The sequence below is a fragment of the Falco biarmicus genome, chromosome 6, assembly GCF_023638135.1.
Source record: "Falco biarmicus isolate bFalBia1 chromosome 6, bFalBia1.pri, whole genome shotgun sequence".
NCBI classification, from domain to species: domain Eukaryota; kingdom Metazoa; phylum Chordata; class Aves; order Falconiformes; family Falconidae; genus Falco; species Falco biarmicus.
In genome coordinates this window covers 34,785,830-34,802,286 of record NC_079293.1, presented here as the reverse complement: position 1 = coordinate 34,802,286, position 16,457 = coordinate 34,785,830, and the positions used below count along the sequence as shown (strand labels likewise).

At 38.6% G+C, this 16,457-nt stretch overlaps 1 protein-coding gene across 4 annotated transcripts in view; it reads left to right on the top strand.

The window, feature by feature from the left end:
• LDAH (lipid droplet associated hydrolase) overlaps positions 1 to 16,457 on the top strand; it is a 124,621-nt gene that overhangs the window by 47,429 nt on the left and 60,735 nt on the right. For all 4 annotated transcript variants that reach the window (XM_056343110.1, XM_056343108.1, XM_056343111.1 and 1 more), the window contains one exon: positions 12,708 to 12,877. In XM_056343110.1, the coding sequence (XP_056199085.1) occupies positions 12,708 to 12,877 (170 nt within the window). The remainder of the gene's footprint in view (positions 1 to 12,707; positions 12,878 to 16,457) is intronic.

Below are 16,457 nucleotides of genomic sequence, written 5' to 3'. Positions count from 1 at the left end.
TGTTTGCCGTACCATTGCAGGGAAAGTAAAAATTAAAATAATTTAATAAACAAAATAGTGAGATGATTCAGATTATTTTCCTCAGGGAAAATGCTTAGGAATCCTTTAATCAAAGTCAGTTTGAAAGATATATTTGCATCTGCTAAAAGAATGGAAACAAACTATCCCCATAGCAGAGAATAATCCCTTCTGTCTGGAAGTGTAACATGTCTGGATTTGTTTTGATAGTTGAGGCAAAAAGTTTATTCAGTACCTAGGTTAGCTGTAGGAAGAAAGCTGATCAATACTTCTATTTATTAATAAGATTCTCTACATTATGGTATAGACCTTTGATTTAAATTTTGATACCCACAAAGCTTGCAACAAATGATGTAGAACTTGATGGGATCAATCCAGTGTTTAATGGTAGTTCTATTTTTAGTTCACCATGATCTGCAGTTGTAAGACTGAGGAACCATCAGCAATGCACAACTTAATTACAGATTCTAAAAATAATTGTGTTGGGAACATGGAGTCTTTCTGTTTGCTTTGTTTTTAGGAGGTTCCCTTTCTTTAAGGAGCAATGTAGGCATTTCAGGGAAACGCAGGCAGACTATGCAGGAAGAAGTAATTGCAAATTACTTCATTCTTAGATAATCAGCTTCATCAATGAATTACTCTTACTTGAAGTGTATCTACTTAAATCTCTCAGCAAGATCCAACTAGGGGCTGTGTGCTGCAAGGAACAATAAAGGACAAAATGATATGGTGCTGTGGACTCAGGTTGAATGAGGCGGTCTCATTGCTGCTTGCTGAATGAAGGAGGTGGGTTTTTTCCCCTCCTTTTGATACTGCATGGGACTATTCTTTTTCCTCAAGCTAGACATTTTCTTATCTTTCTAAAGGTTGAATTTTATGTTTTGTGCATTAATACATTGATTAAAATAATCTAATTTACTATAACAAATTACTGGGTTGGTCATGTGACTGCTTAGTTGCCAAATTAATCCTCATTGGGTTAAATGTTACAGCAGACTGCTAAAATTCTCTGGGATTGTTGCAGTCATTTATTTCAAAATAACTGTGGTTTCAAATGTTTTAGCTCTGAGTCTTTGCTATCAGAGACTCCACTGACTTCTTTCTGTAGTAGTGTTCACATGATTTAGATGAAGAAGTTTTATCTAGCAATTAATTATGAAGAGACCAATTTCAGTATTTCTGAATCCACTTCGGTATATAAACTCTGAATGATCATTTGCACATCTGTGTATGTGTAGAGTGCAGGTCAAATTCAGTTGCTGTCTTTTTATATAAATTTTACTGTAAAGCCGCAGGCAGTTTCTAAGAGTTTGTAATGAGCTGTAGCTTCAATGTCTGCTAATATAAAGGAATGAGAAAATCAACATTTGCCTGACTGTGACTCTAGCACTGCTTTGGGTCAGGTGAACTGATTTCCTTTCTATGTAGCACATCTCACCTGTGCAAAACAAAGACCAAAAAAAATCCCTTAATCATCTATAATGACAGATCAGTTTTATAGTGGTGGCATTTTAGTCTCTTTCAGCTGTAATGTAGAACTCCAAGAAAAAATAAAGCCATCACAGTATCTTTGGCATGTTGCTGTACTTGCTATGCTAGGCAGTTCAGCCAGGTGACTAAGAATGAAACCTTCAGCATTTTCTTCAGGAAGGTTAAAAAGGAGACTGCTATCTTGGTAATAGAGAATTCATCTGCCAATTAATTTTTAAATAGTGTGACAGAACATGGGAAAAGAGAAGATATATATCAGAATTTGAAGTGGTTAATTTGACAAAAATGTGTTTTGTCCCCAAAGATGTAAAATTTGCACTATACAGCACATGGAAATGGTTATTTAAAGCATCAGCAATTGCTGGAGAAACCTGCTATATTTAAAGAAAGTACAAGGTTCAATTCTGTTTCTTCAGGTTTTCCACAGATTTTAATAAATTCAGGCTTTTACCTATGCAGTTTTATCCAACTCTGTTGCCCTGTGCTGTGCAAAGTAATGAAAGACAGAGCATGGAGTGCTCCTCAGTCAAAATCATGACCTTTTCCGATGGTGGCAGAAAGTGTAACTCAGTGAAGAGTGTCAGACCAGAGAAGCAGATTGTCCCGGCTGCTGGATTCACTTCAAGTCACGTCAGCCAGCAGCAGCCCCCTGTTGCCCTGACATCCAGTGGGGATCCATGCTGGGAGTTGCTCAGCCACAGCTGGTTCCCTTTGCTGTCAGCTTGCACTCCTTGTGCAAAGAGGAGCTGAAACAGAGACAAGGCTTTTCAGGACAGGTAGCGATTAGAAGCATTGATTGAGCGCTGTGAGGTAGCACTGCATTGTGTAATATTTTGCAAACGTTTTGTGCTACGACCCCTGGTAGCACGGGGTCGCATTCTCTGCTAGAATAAACTGACACAGCTCTTTGCAGTCAGCGGTGCGGCAGCAGTTTAAAGTATCAGGGAATCTAAAATAATAATTTTGAAAACTCTTACAATCCATTGATTTTGAAGTATACGGATAAAAGATGGGAAAATGTTATGTTTGCCCAAGTGGGTCATTTACTCCTTAGAATAAAAAGGCTGCTATACAGTATTAAATAATTTGGATCTGTTTACTGCAGGTAGTTATTCTAGATAGTAAATTTAACATTTCCATGGACAAATGAAGATGGAAACCAACACTTCCCTTTATACCTCTATTAAAATAGTATCATCCAAGGTGAGTATGCAAAAAAAGGACTTACGTTATACTGAATGCCATCCTAATGCCATCGTAGTAGCTAGTGAAGTAGGAAGAGTGTTACTGTTGTATTAGTACTATTCTGAAGAATCCTATTTAGTTGAACATTTCAGTCTTATCCTACATCACAGTTCTAAATAAAATTTTGGGATCGATTTTCAAGAGAAGATGGACTGGCCTAACACATTAAAAGTTTTAGCTTGGATTCAGTAGAAGCGTCAAGCACTTCAGCAGATATCATCCGTCGGTCTGGTTGCTGTGAAGTACAAATTCTGTATTGTTACTTGTGCTGCTGTATAATGTCCCTCCAGGTATACACTCAGCTGCTTGCTTTTTCCCCTTTCTCCCTCCTAACTCTGTGGCATGCTCCTTGTGATTTTCTCCTACTTTTAAAATCATTCTTTTTATTCCCTGTCAGTGGAATAACGTGGGTTGTCTTCCTTGGCCAGCTGTCTGTCTGTGCTCCAAACTTAGGCTCTCCCTTGTTTGCTCTCAGTCCCTCTTTCTCTATTTGTATGTTTAAACTTCCCAAAGTTTTAAAGTGCTGTTTTCAGTAGGTATGACTGTAGACTTGCCTACTGTGGCACAGCACTTCATTTATCATACACCAACTGAATTGATTCCTGTGAAGTGATATTCATCCAGTTTTGTTCCCTTCACTACTCTTAAAATTACCACTGTCTTGTCTTTACCTCCTGTGCTAATACCTACCCAGTCTTGATGGTGTACAGAACATCATTATTTTGTTTTTCTTCTACTGTTACACTGTGCAAATGTACGTTATTGTTGAAGTATCCTAGTCACTGAAGTTGCTTTCAGTTGCTTCATTCAGGAAGAAAGCTTTATGCCTCAGTTTCAAGACTGAATTTTCCCTGTGTTACATTGGAATATGTTATGTCTGGCCAATCATGAAAAGGTCTTTATACTAATATGCTTTCCAGTAAAGAATTACCTTAAGGAACAACGTACTCATGTACTCTCCTCTCTGTGCATTGTTCCTGGAGAGACTCGTATGTCTCATGCCTCAGACTGATGGTAGTAATTCCAATAAGCAGCGAAGCACATTTGCCCTTGTAAAACTTTGTGATACTATTTCAGATCATATCTGAAATGTGTATTCCTAAGAAAAACATGAAAGGTAGACATTTGCAGGAGCACTACCTGCTAGTCAGGCAAAGCAAGGAAAATTGACTTTCTGGAGAGTGAAAGTGGGTTTGGGGGAGCTATACTGATTTTTTCAACTTGGCCTTTTTTTGTAGTGTAAGCTCAGTGAATCAGCAATCTAATGGAAATTGCAAGATTTTATCTGTGTTGCTTGGACAGACATTATTGGTACAGTGATCCTATCCAGAGGCTCAGACTGAATGTGGAGCCCTTTCAGGTAGAAGCGCACACCCAGTGCATGCTTTTTCCTGAAGTTATTGTTACTGACTTAATTTTCTTAATCACCAGATCTTCAAGTAGAATCAGAGAATCATAGAATCATTTAAGCTGGAAAAGACCCTTAAGATCACAGAGTCCAACCATTAACCTAATACTACTAAGTCCACCACTAAACCTTGTCCCTAAATGCCACACCTACATGTCTTTTAAATGCCTCCAGGGATGATGACTCAACCACTTCCCTAGGCTTCCTCTTCCAATGCTTGGCAACCCTTTCCATGAAGAAATTTTTCCTAATATCCAGACTAAACCTCCCCTGGTGCAGCTTGAGGCTGTTTCCTCTTGTGCTATTGCTTGTTATTGGGGAGAAGAAACTGACACCCACCTTGCTACAGCCTCCTTTCAGGTAGTTGTAGAGTACATGAGCTGTGCTTCCTGTCATTGTTTGTGAAGTCTTTGCCAATGCAAGGCTAATTAATTGCTTTCTTCCTAATCCAATGTCTTGGATTGGGATAGCTTGGATATCTCTTTTTATCTTATTTTTTGCTGCAAGGCCGGAGAGGTGTGCTTCACTTCAGCACCTGGTATGGGAAGGCTGAGCATGGTTATGTTGAAACCTGCTCTGGTGGCTTGTCTTTGCCTCTCTGTTACTCTGGAATGCCCAGAGACCTCATTACCCCAGGAAGAGTAATGTGTTCAGGGGTTCCCACTACACCAGTGTTACTAGTTTTATTTGGTACCTGTTTGCTTGCATGTAGTCCTATTTCAGGCTATGTTCAGTGATTCTTCCTTAATAAGCTGTGGTAGAGCTCATTCATTTTGGGATTACTGGAAGATGGGAAATTTCTGGAGGGTTTTTGAAGGGCTGCCAGTACTGAAATTATTTGTTATTTTGCAAGTGTAGACATGCCCACCTAGACATGAAATGACTTTGAAACTGGGAAAAAATGGGTAAAGCCTAGATGAAAGTCTAATTTATGGTAAACTAAGGGCATGCTGTTTTCTTGTGCTCTGTAGTTACTTGTCTATTTAATAGAGAGTATTCTGCAAAGTAAAGTGGCATGTAGAGTAGGATACCTGGTGTGGTGGTATTACCTTGCTCATGTTTTACAGCCAACTCAGCTACATGAGCATGGTGTTACAGGTCTTTTTCTTTAAAATTATTAGGTCTGCTGAAAAGCGGTCCTTAATAGTGCAAGTAGTGTGCTGCCATCAAAAGTGCAGCCCAGAAGTGAAGAAAGCATGAGACTAGAAAAGTCACAAATTCTATACTTGTTTCTGTATCAAGATACATTTTACATAGCAGTCAGCCTCAACAAGGAAGTCCCTTCCAGTTTTGTGTGAGCAAGTGAAGAAGGGAATTCACAGAGACTTTCACTTGGCTTCAGTGTGGCCAGAGAACAAGAAACATAACATGAGCAGTCAGCTTTCTGTAGGCTCAGACCTCTTTGCTTTTGCTCCTTGAGGTCACTTTACGATGGATATTTAGATCTGCTGCTATACAGTGATGGCTCTCTAGCCTCTAATGTGTGAAGGTTTTTTTACTTTGTTTTCCTTTCATTTTTTTTAGTCTTATAAATTACACTTTCTGTAGTTACTCACCTTACTGACTGTAAAATGCAGTCATTCAAGTACAGAAAACTTATCCATCTCTGTTATGTAAACACCCCCCACCCCCCACCCCACCCCTGTTTTATTTGCTTTATGCATATTAAAGTGTTTCTGGAGGCATAGACTGGTGTAGAACTTCATACTAAAATGCTGAATGCTGGTTAATGGTGTTTCCCTTGCCAAAATTGGAGACAACCAAGAAAATTCTGCTTCTAAGTTTGTACTGTTATCTCATCGTACCTTGGTAATAGTTAGTCTAATCAGAGGGAAACAAGACTGTGAATGCAAAATTTAAAAAAGTCTCTTACTGATATCTTAATTTAATAGGTTCATTATACTCCTGTATGCTTTAATAAAAATTCGGGGGTTAGTGTTTGTCATGTTTATTAGTTCATTCTGTCAGAACATGCTTGTACTAATTTAATTATAGTACAGCTTCCTTTGAAAAACAGATTAGGTGTTAAACAAGTGTCCCAGCAATAGGTACGTAGATAGCAAAGGAAATCAGTAGTTCAATTTGTAAATTAAGGTCTTGTTATTTTTCTAATAAAGAAAATAATACATATGACCGCTTCAGTATCTCGAGTAAATGGTAATTTATTTGTGGAGGATACCTTTACAAAAAGTAATTGCTCCAATAAACACTAATGAGTGGTGTGTTTATCTTAAAAGTTGCATGAATAGTTCCTGAGGGTACTAGGGCCAGATTAAGGTCTAAGGGTTAATCTAAAACACAATGCTTTAAGACCTGGTTCCTGGTATCAGGAGGAGTTATTCAGTATTTATTGAACATTCTTTCATGGTTCCCATCACATTTATTTGGCATGTTATTGCTTGCTGATACAAGTTATCCAGGGTTCAATAATCAAATGAAGGATTGGGTGAAGCATTCAGACTTTAAGCAGTATATCTTTAGGGGATGTATTTTCTCACACAATTGCCTATACTAGACCCACAAACCTGAAATCGCAGTTTTTAAGCTTACAGTTGTATTTAAACGTTTTCATATGGCATCATGCAATTGTAAGGAATTACTGTGTTTTGCTGTAAGAACAAAAGCAATCAAATTATTTATTTCATTAGACTTCTGACTATGCATGGCAGTTTGACAGGTAATCCTTCTAATTAGTTTATTTGTGGGGTTGCTTTCTGCCTGTCAGTACATGCAGGCAAAGATAAAGCTTTCCATGGGTTGCTCCATATAAATAGTAGTTGCTCAGTCTCAGCTGTTGCTCCTCCCATGAGTGTATGTATTTGTAGTGGAAAAAAGGTGGTGGGGCATAAAGTCTAAAACACTTGGCCCTGTAGGTTGGTTGCACTTCTGGTATTTGATGGAGGCGCAGTGGATTTATGGTGGACCTGAGCAAGCTCTCCAGAGCTATTTAGCTGGCCATACATGATTGTGCTTTCCCTTTTAATATGCTTTGTTGCATGCAAATGACCTTTCAGTATCTTCTTCCTTGCTTTTCTTCCTCTTGATACTTTCTTATGATGATACTGCATTTTTGTGTGTTTAAACTTATTTCTTCTAACTATTAACATGAAGCAATATGATGATGTCATGTAGCTGAAATGAGCAGCACTGTCAGAGGAAGAGGTGAATCTTTTTCCAGTCCCCTGGCTCAGTCTCCAGATACTTGCTTGTCCTTATTCCGTGAAATGTCTAGTTCTGAAAATTGTTGACCACAAGAGTTTAGATGGGTGGTTCATTAGATTTTGTGTTTAGATATCCTGGTACTGCCTCCTACAGTAAATGACCCAGGGAAGAAGAAGATACAGAGAAGGTAAGGCAGTGGTTTTTAGTTTCCTTTCCTTCATGGCATATAATTACAAGTCACCTTTTCACACAGTGCCTTACTTGTTCATGAGTCATTTGGAGGCCTTGTGTATGAGCGAGTTCTGGGACAGACTTTAAAGTCAGTCCATGACAAGTGGACAAGTGTCTATATGTACTGAGCACAAATATTCCGTCACCTGTTATGACCAGGGTAGTTGAGAGTTTGGATGCGCAAGCATTCCCTTGTGGAATAAGAGAAGTACGACGACCTGCAGAAATTTTATGCACAAATTTGAGGGCAATGCTGGAAAATTTGGCCTCCAGTATTGTTTTGAATCATCCAGTAAAAAGGGGTCCATGATTTTTGGAGGCTGTTTAATGAAGGGCTAAATTTTATGAATCTCCAGTCTAAAGTCTGCTCATATAACCCAATATGCTTTTTTTTTTTGCTGCCTAAGAATTTCCCTTGCATACACAGCAGAAAAACAAACACAATTCTCTGTTATTTCCCTGAAAACCAAAGTCCTCTTTCCTAGCAAGATTAACATGTCAACTAATCTTAGAGCAAACACTTTATTTTAATCTATCATTGTTTTCTGACTGTGGGTTTAGAGGAGGTCAGAAAAAGAGATTAATTAAAGTGATGGCGCATTTGTTTTTTCGAAAGCACATCAGAAGATTAATGCTTTGCCAAAGAAAATAAAGAAATACATTATTTCTTTTAATGCACTTCAGCTAATAAAGTCTTAAAATCACATGCCTTGGCCCATATGGGGTGTTTGCAGCATAATGTACAAGTTGTATAATTTCTGCTATCTGAAAACTGCTTAAATGAGCTCTCCTTCAGCCATGCCATTTATCCCACACCTGAGGTGAAGTAACTCTGGTCCCTTCTCTGATGTAGAGCCATTGGAGGGTTGACTGCCAGTGTGTTTGTGCAAGTCTGTTTGCTTATACAAAGAACCCATTTAAGCTTCTCCACCCAAGAAATTCATGTTGATTTTGGATAATCCCTGAGCGATTTTATTCTGTAAAATAAATAAATAAATCTTCCAAACCGGTGACGCAGTCCAGCTCTCACATATTTTGGACTATTAGAAGTGTAGCATTTATGTTGGGGAAGCATGAACTGACACGCGGCATAAGCGATTTTATATTTGTCCAGAAGTAAAGTAGGATGTGTATTTCAGTGTAGGGTTATGTGACGTTGAGGTTTCATCTGACAAGAGTGTAGAGTCAAGTCAGTGGTGAGGAGAGTTCTGCGTGTGGGTCACCGGACCCCACGCCGCATGCTCATCCTCCAGTGTGGCTTCTCTAGGAGTAGTGCCAATGTGATTTAGTTTGGCAACAAACCAGTATTGCAGAAGAAAAGGAAGGGTTGTATTGAACAGCTGAAAGAATTCTTTGGATTAGCATTGGCTGTCAGGGCTCGCTTTCAGTCTAAGAGAGATTGTACATATATGTAATAGAGGTCAGTAGACGTGGGAATCTGAGCATCCTTGTTCTGCGTGGTGCTGAACAGGGCTGTGCTAAGGATGCTTTAGCCCAGTGCAGTAGAACAGATCTCTGTGATCATCATCAATCGTAACTAACCTGTCCAATTAAAAATTGCTTCTGCAAGCTCTGCTCTCCCCTGCTTCCTTAAGAAAACACTAGTGCACAGGCTTGAGTTGAGTATGCTCAAGTCCTAAACTCAAGTCTGCGTAAATGCGGGGAGGAACAAATGGTTATTTTCACTCTACTCTAAATCCCCACCCGTATCCTTCCTTGGGGTTCTTGGTTTGGCAGCAAAACAGGTTCTGAATAGGCACATCTCTTCTGAAATCAGTAATAGCTATGAATATGTTGCCCTGAATCTCTGTGCTGCTTTTTCTTAGATAACTAAATACTAAATTGGATACCTAATGTCTTAAGAGCTAAAATGATTAACTGTAGTTATCTAACATAGTTATCTACCTTAACATGGAGGATGTTGAGACTGGCCTAGACTGTCTTTGCTGTATTATTTGTTAATTGCATTACAGTAGTTATCAGCATCTCTTGTAGCAGATACTGACTTGGCGTAGTGAAAAGCAGCCATTAACCTCATGAGATTCAACAATACAAATACATTTTTTTTCCTGTTTCCTGCTTGATTTCTGGGGTCTTGTGAGCCATGAGAGGTTCTATAGAAGATGTGTACACCTGCTTTACTTCCTTTTCCCTTGTTCTAACCTGGAAATAAGCTGAAATTATTATAAAATCACTCACTTTCAAGAAATAAAGCTATGAATGTACATCGGGTCTGGCTGAGTGCTGTGCTTGTTATCAGTAGCTAGGAAGGTGTGGGTAACACGGGTGTGTGGCTACTGCCCAGCAGCGCTTGCACAGCACCAAGGCTGTCTCTCCAGCCTTCCCCCACCCAATAGGCTGGTAGTGGGCAAGGTCTTGGGAGGGGACACAGCCAGAACAGCTGACAAAGTGACCGAAGGGATATTCCAAACCATGTGACATCTGCTCAGATATAAAAGCTAAGAGAACGGAGGAGGAAAGGGGGGCATTCGTTAATTATGACACTTGTCTTCTGGAGCACCCTCTACACATCCTGAAGCCCTGCTTCCCAGGAAGTGGCTGAGCATCACCTGTGATGGGAAGGGAATAACATCTTTTGTCTTCCTTTGCTTTCGCATGCATGACTTTTTGCTGTTGCCTTTATCTTGACCCACAAGTTTTTTTTCCATCTTATTTTCTCCCACTCTGTGCTGCTGAGGAGGGGAGTGATAGAGCAGTTTGGTGGGCACTTGGCATCCAGTCAAGGTCAACCCACCACAGAATGGAATGTCAAACATTAAAAGACATGCTGATAAATCACTGGAGATGGCAGAGCCTGACTGAAACATTATGGAAATGATAGCAAATGTTTACTAGGGAAAACTGGCCTGCTCAACCCAACACACGGTAATATGCATAGCTCAATGTAACATGCTCTTTCACTTGTTCCTGTAATCCATGGGCTGTTGTATTTCTAGTATTCTGTGTTTTCTGTGTGTTATATGTACTCTTAATTAGACTTACAATGTAGACAGCCCACTCCTGCATAAGGTTGGGCTGTTGTGTAATTAAATAAAAAGTAGGAAAGACAGCTTTTGCTAAAAATAGCAACTAAGTTTAAAAACAATGTTTTGGCCTCAGGCTTTTATTTAGGGTTTCAAAAAACAGAATGAGCTCTTTGTTTTCTATTACTTTTAGAAAGCTTTAGAAACCTTACTTTTATTAAGAAAAATGTTACTTCTCATCTAGTTTTACATTCCTTGAGTGTTTTTTAGTAAACCCCTTTTTCATATAGAGTAAACAACTGTAAAATAGGCTGGAATATGATCATTAGTACTTTTAGTAGATTAGTTTAACTAAAGATCTTTGTTGTGACCTTTGTGGTAGTAGTTTAAGCTCAGAAAAAAAGCCATCAGAACTCATTCTTGAGCAATTATTTCAATTTGAAAGGTTGTGCTTCATACAGATGATCAAAAAGGCAGTACAGTGACAGCCCACTTAGGCTACCGATACTGTCACTCTCAAACCCCTGATAACTTCACTACAGCAGCGATGATTTTTAATATTTGAGATTACTGACCAACTGCCGTCAAATTTACTATATACAGATTATCATTTGATGAACTGTGTTCACAATCATAGGCAGTAAACTACGTAGTCAGTGCTTTCTCTAAGCGGGCAAAAACCCCACTACATATGAAATGGATCTATGATGCTCTCTAAATTTCTCTTAGAGGAGTTTTTCAGTGCGTTTCAGTTTTTTAATATATGTGTCTTTATAGTATCCCTGCCTGCCGGATGCTTTCTTCCACATCTATTTTTCACATAGGGAGCTGATGCAGGGGTCATCAAAAGAAACCAAAGCAGGAAGTTAAACACCTTATATTTGGTGGGGTGCTTAGGGCTGCGTGTGCACTACCTTAGTTAGCTGTTCCTGAATTGTTAGGGGTGGGTGGCTTTTGCCAGGAACTTATGTGCTGTCTGTAGGACCATGGCTCAATAATGCTTCTGAACCTTGCCGCCAAGAGATTTAGCTTATTTCAGACTAAAGCTGTGTTGCAAGTCAACATGTAAGGAGCATAAAAGATCAGAAATTTAAGCTGGAGTACGTAATCAAGCCCTGAGGTGATAGCATGGATTTAGGAAATTAAGTCATATTATTACCAGTGCATCTCTTTTAGACAAGCTATAAGCATATGTTCCTTCACGCTTTCTGCCTCTTTTCTTTCATTCCTTGATTTTCAATATTTCTTCTTACAGTCTTTTCCATAGAGTACTCCAGCTCGACCTGGCTTAATGTAGCTTTTAGTGAATCCTTAACATAGCTTTTAGTTTAGTGGGTAGAACACCTTTCTAGCAGATGAAAAAGCTGTGAACCCCCATAGATTGGGGAACTTAGAGCCATGTCACCTACCTCACGAGCAAGAGATAGGATGCCCAAATTGCTGTAAATTCTTACAGGCATCACACTGTCCATGTATTATTGTTGACTGGCCAGGAAGGAAGTAGCAAAGTCCTCAACTGTAAGTGATTACAAAGCTCCTTTAGGAGGTCCCTAGCAAAACAGCAATTAAATTGCACAATAACCTAGAACCATGAAGCTCTAACTTGATCTTCCTCTTTGTGGCTGGATTGAGAATGGTAAGAATATGCAGAATATATAAAGTGCTAGTGTTCCATGTTGACACAGGCATTTCATATTTTTCCTCATTCCATGGGACTTTTTTGTGCATCTTTATTTTAATACAGATTTTGAGTATGTGATGGCTCTCAGTGCATGATTACATATGTGATAGTTTGTCTTGAGTGCAGGGACTCTTATTCTGGGGCAGTACTGCTTTTATGTAGGTTCTTATCTCTCAATGTAAAGTTGGATTGATTTAAGCAGATCCAGTGATCAATGAAGGCTAGATGATGTGGTATAAAGCTTCATGTGTTTCTGTATCCTTCCCTGGTTTCCCAGCTACTCATAAGGCTTCACATCCTGTACATGTAATTCATCAGTCTATATTTACCAGTGGTGGCAACTCTAAAATTATTTTTTTAAGTTTGGTGGGTTGGTGTTTTTTTTTAATTAATAAGCTTGATTATTCCAGAGTTTTCCAAAGAAGGGAGGGAGATACTTGAAATCTGTATCATTAAAACAAAGGACTTCTTTTCTTTTATGTTTCAGACACAGATATTAAGGAACTAGAGGATGTTTTTGGACTTAACGGACAAGTAGAGCATAAGCTGAACTTCCTCAAAAAGAATGTATCAAAAGATATAAAGCTGGTACTGATTGCTCATTCTATTGGTTGCTACATTACACTGGAGATGATGAAGCGAGCATCAGAACTTCAGGTACATTGACCTTATAGAATGGAAGTTGTATTTTTAGCAAAGCAGTGCACATGCTTAGTCTATGAGTAATGCCATGTCTTTCCTTTCAATTAAAATGAAATATACCCATTAATGACTAATCCTAATAACATATAATAGTTCGATAAAAAATTCTGACTGAATTTGAACCTTTAAGTGTCCTTGTAAATAATTAGTAATGGTAACAAATATATTTAGGACTTTGTTGTCTTCTCATCTTTAAATTTATAAACACATCAGTGGATAATTGTCAATTACATTATGTTACTGCACCAAAAATTGACTGGCTATGGTCTTAATGTCTTCTTATCTCAAGGCAAGCAGATTGCTGGTTACACATGGGGGAATGTATGGAAAAAAATATAAGTCATGATTGGTACTACAATGAAGGACATTGTTTTTAAAATATACGTATCTATGTATCATTGCTTATGCAAGTTAGTCGTTGTGTAAGTCAGCAGGAGTGAGAGGTGTTACTGCATGTTCATGTGTATCTGAACATTTTTCATTGTCACTTTGAAGCAATAAGGCAGCTGAGGCAGGACCATGTCCTTGCAGCTCTGGAAATGGGTGTTAGTGCTCAGTAGTAACTCACTGTACTAGTGGATGATGAATGAAGAATACTGAATTTTTATTCTTAAACATGCACTCTTGCTGAACCATTGCCTCTTCCTTTACGTTATAGAATCTTCAGTGGATGGAAATGCAGTGTTAGCGTAAAGTCTGTGTTTAATATATGTGTGAGTAGGTTCTTCCACTTCATAACCATTTCCACTCCACGTCCAACTTTTTTTTTCTTCCTTTAAAGGAAACAGCAACTAAAAATGTGAAACATGAGGTTAACTTGGTATATTTCCACAGACATATTTAACTTTGTGATTATAAACAAGTGCATTTTTTTGGAGAGAACTTTTATTACTGTTTTATCTTTTCAAGAGGGAGTGTTCTAGAAAATATCATATGTGGTAATTTGTCCAAAGATATCAGCCTTTCTTTGGGCAACATCTGTACAGCCTTTATTATACGTATGATTTTATCTGTTTTCAATTAAACTATAAATTGTTGAGTAATTTTTTTACACCTGGCTCACTGGAAGCTGTCAGCTAGCTGTTCATCAATGTTTTGAAACATAATTATCTTTGGGATGCTCTTAGACTGCATGGTGCACTATGTTCATGAAGTTAATATATGACAAACTACATTTAAGATGCATTTAACAATAGAAAATATTTGTGTAAGCCAGCGTGTTGTTCAACCTTTGTCCCTTTGCCAAAAATAAGTTAACTGTTAGGTTTTATAACATATGAAGTATGATAATAAGAAACTTGTGTTTCCATCTCTCCCTTTATTTTTACTGGAATATTTGATTCCCACAAGATTTTGAGCACATATGTGTATTTTAGTAGCTAGATAATTTGATTTTATTTTTGTGTAGTTCTTATGCGATATTCTTTTATTACATGAGCTTTGGTTTTGGTCTTAAATTCTCTGCTTTAAGAGCCTTTGATTGCTCACAGTTTATTATTCTGAGCTAGAGGTTAATGTGTTGTATTTAGTGTTCCAATAATTCAGTCAACGTTTGTATTTGGAGAATATGTGTAACAGATTTGATTTTTGTTACACGATTTAAAACCCTTTCATAATCTAACCAAATAGAGAGTAGATTGTCCCTCTCTTTTACATTGATGAGAGGGAACCTGGTGATCTTGAGATAGCATGCATGAAAAGAAGAAAGTACTATCTCCTTATCTGTCCTTCTTGGTTGCTCTTCAGCTGTTGGGTTTGTATGCTCCTAATTTCTTGGGGCCTTGTGCTCTGCAGGTTAATGGGGTACTGTGGGTTTTTTTTTTCTTATATTTCTGTGAAATAATGCTTTCTTATTTCATAAAAAGAGAAATGGAACAGGAATTGCCAGTTCACTCCAGGATAAATTCAGTTTTGGACCCCATCCCTATTTTCCTATTGGCTCTCAGGGAGGCTTCTGTTAACAAGTTCTTCAGGAGACCCCTTGACACAAACTTAGTCATAGGTTGATGCCTTTAACTAAGTCTGAATAGTAAAGAAGGGCCACACAGGTTACATCCATACTTGTAACTAAATGGGGCTACTCCATGGATGTGAGCACTGGGCCAGCTAGGCAGTGATGTTTTTGAACTAGTCTTTAAGAGACTTTCTGGCCCAAAGCAGCCAGCCACTCCCAGGCACCCTGGCATGCCTCTGGGCTCGGCAGAGGCTCAGGACCATTCCCAGTAGTTAGTCTGGATGCAGACCTCCTGTTTGAAGGCAGGATTCAGGGGAAATGCAGCCATGTGGACACAGACCATCCTATGCCACCCTGTTCAGTGGCAGGACCAGGGAATAGTTCCTGGGTGGTCTGTTTGCTCATACACACGTAACCGTGAACACCTCTCAGTTGTCATGCTGGGCATCAAATCTTGTTGAGGTTCACCTCTTCATGGGGAGTGGAGCATCCAGAGTTTGTCAGACTACTAAAAAAATTTTGACACCGGGAAGGAAAAATGTTAATCAGCCTTACTCTGTGGAGATGGAAAAAGCAATAATGTACAGCTTACTTCATACTTGATCTTAATCTTATAATCTTCTTCGCTCTTCATTCAGCCAGCAGAACTGAAAAAATGAAGCTGAGTGACAAAATTATTTTCTCAGTTGGTTGGAGCCTGAGCCTAACTCATAAATATGCTACATCCTCCAGGCATATTCTTCTAAAATACAAATCTTTACTTGGAGGATTTCCTTGTGCTTTGCTGGCAACACTACTGAGTGTTTCCTAAAACAATCTGTTTGATCATTAATTTAATCAAAAGATTGACACATTTCCTTGCTAATGAAATTCAATCTGTTACAGAATTAGTCTTTCATTTGCAATGATGCTTTTGAAAAGCCAGCACCTTTGTGGTAATAAATTAACACTTATTAATGAGTGAAACTCTTGTCCTGTAAGTGGGTTCATTACCTGGTGTGCAACACCAGTTTACCGACCGAGTAGAGGTATTCCTTACTTCTTTATTCTAGTTTGTGCAGAGTAGAGAGCTAAGTGGTAATCCACAGATGCCTAGCTCCCTGACCGTCAAAAATTTACACTATTTATATGGTTTAGCATACAAAGGCATCAGCCTTCATTGGTTACAAGTTACCCAGCTCCTTCAGTACTTAGTACTCCATTTCCCGTTTGTCAAATAATTTTCTCGCTTCTCATGTTAATTAATTTACATGCTCAGTTGCAACTTCTTTTGGGTCTGGGGGATTTCTTGAGTCAATGGTCAGTAAGTCGGTAGCTGAGATCTCCCCCTGCCGGAATTACCTTTCCCCTGGTTTTGCTGAGCTCTTTGCTTGTGATGAGTTTCCCAGCAGCTCATCTGTCTTGTGGAGGTGCTTCCTTTGTGAAGTTCCTTTTATAAAGAAAAGGATTTGCCGGTCCTTAACTAAGCTCTTAGCAGGACATACAAAGTGCTTGTAACCTGAATTAACCGTTAACAACTCATTCTCTTTAACTGGGTTAAAGTCAAACTGCTAAAAAGACATTCAATTTTATTAATCATTT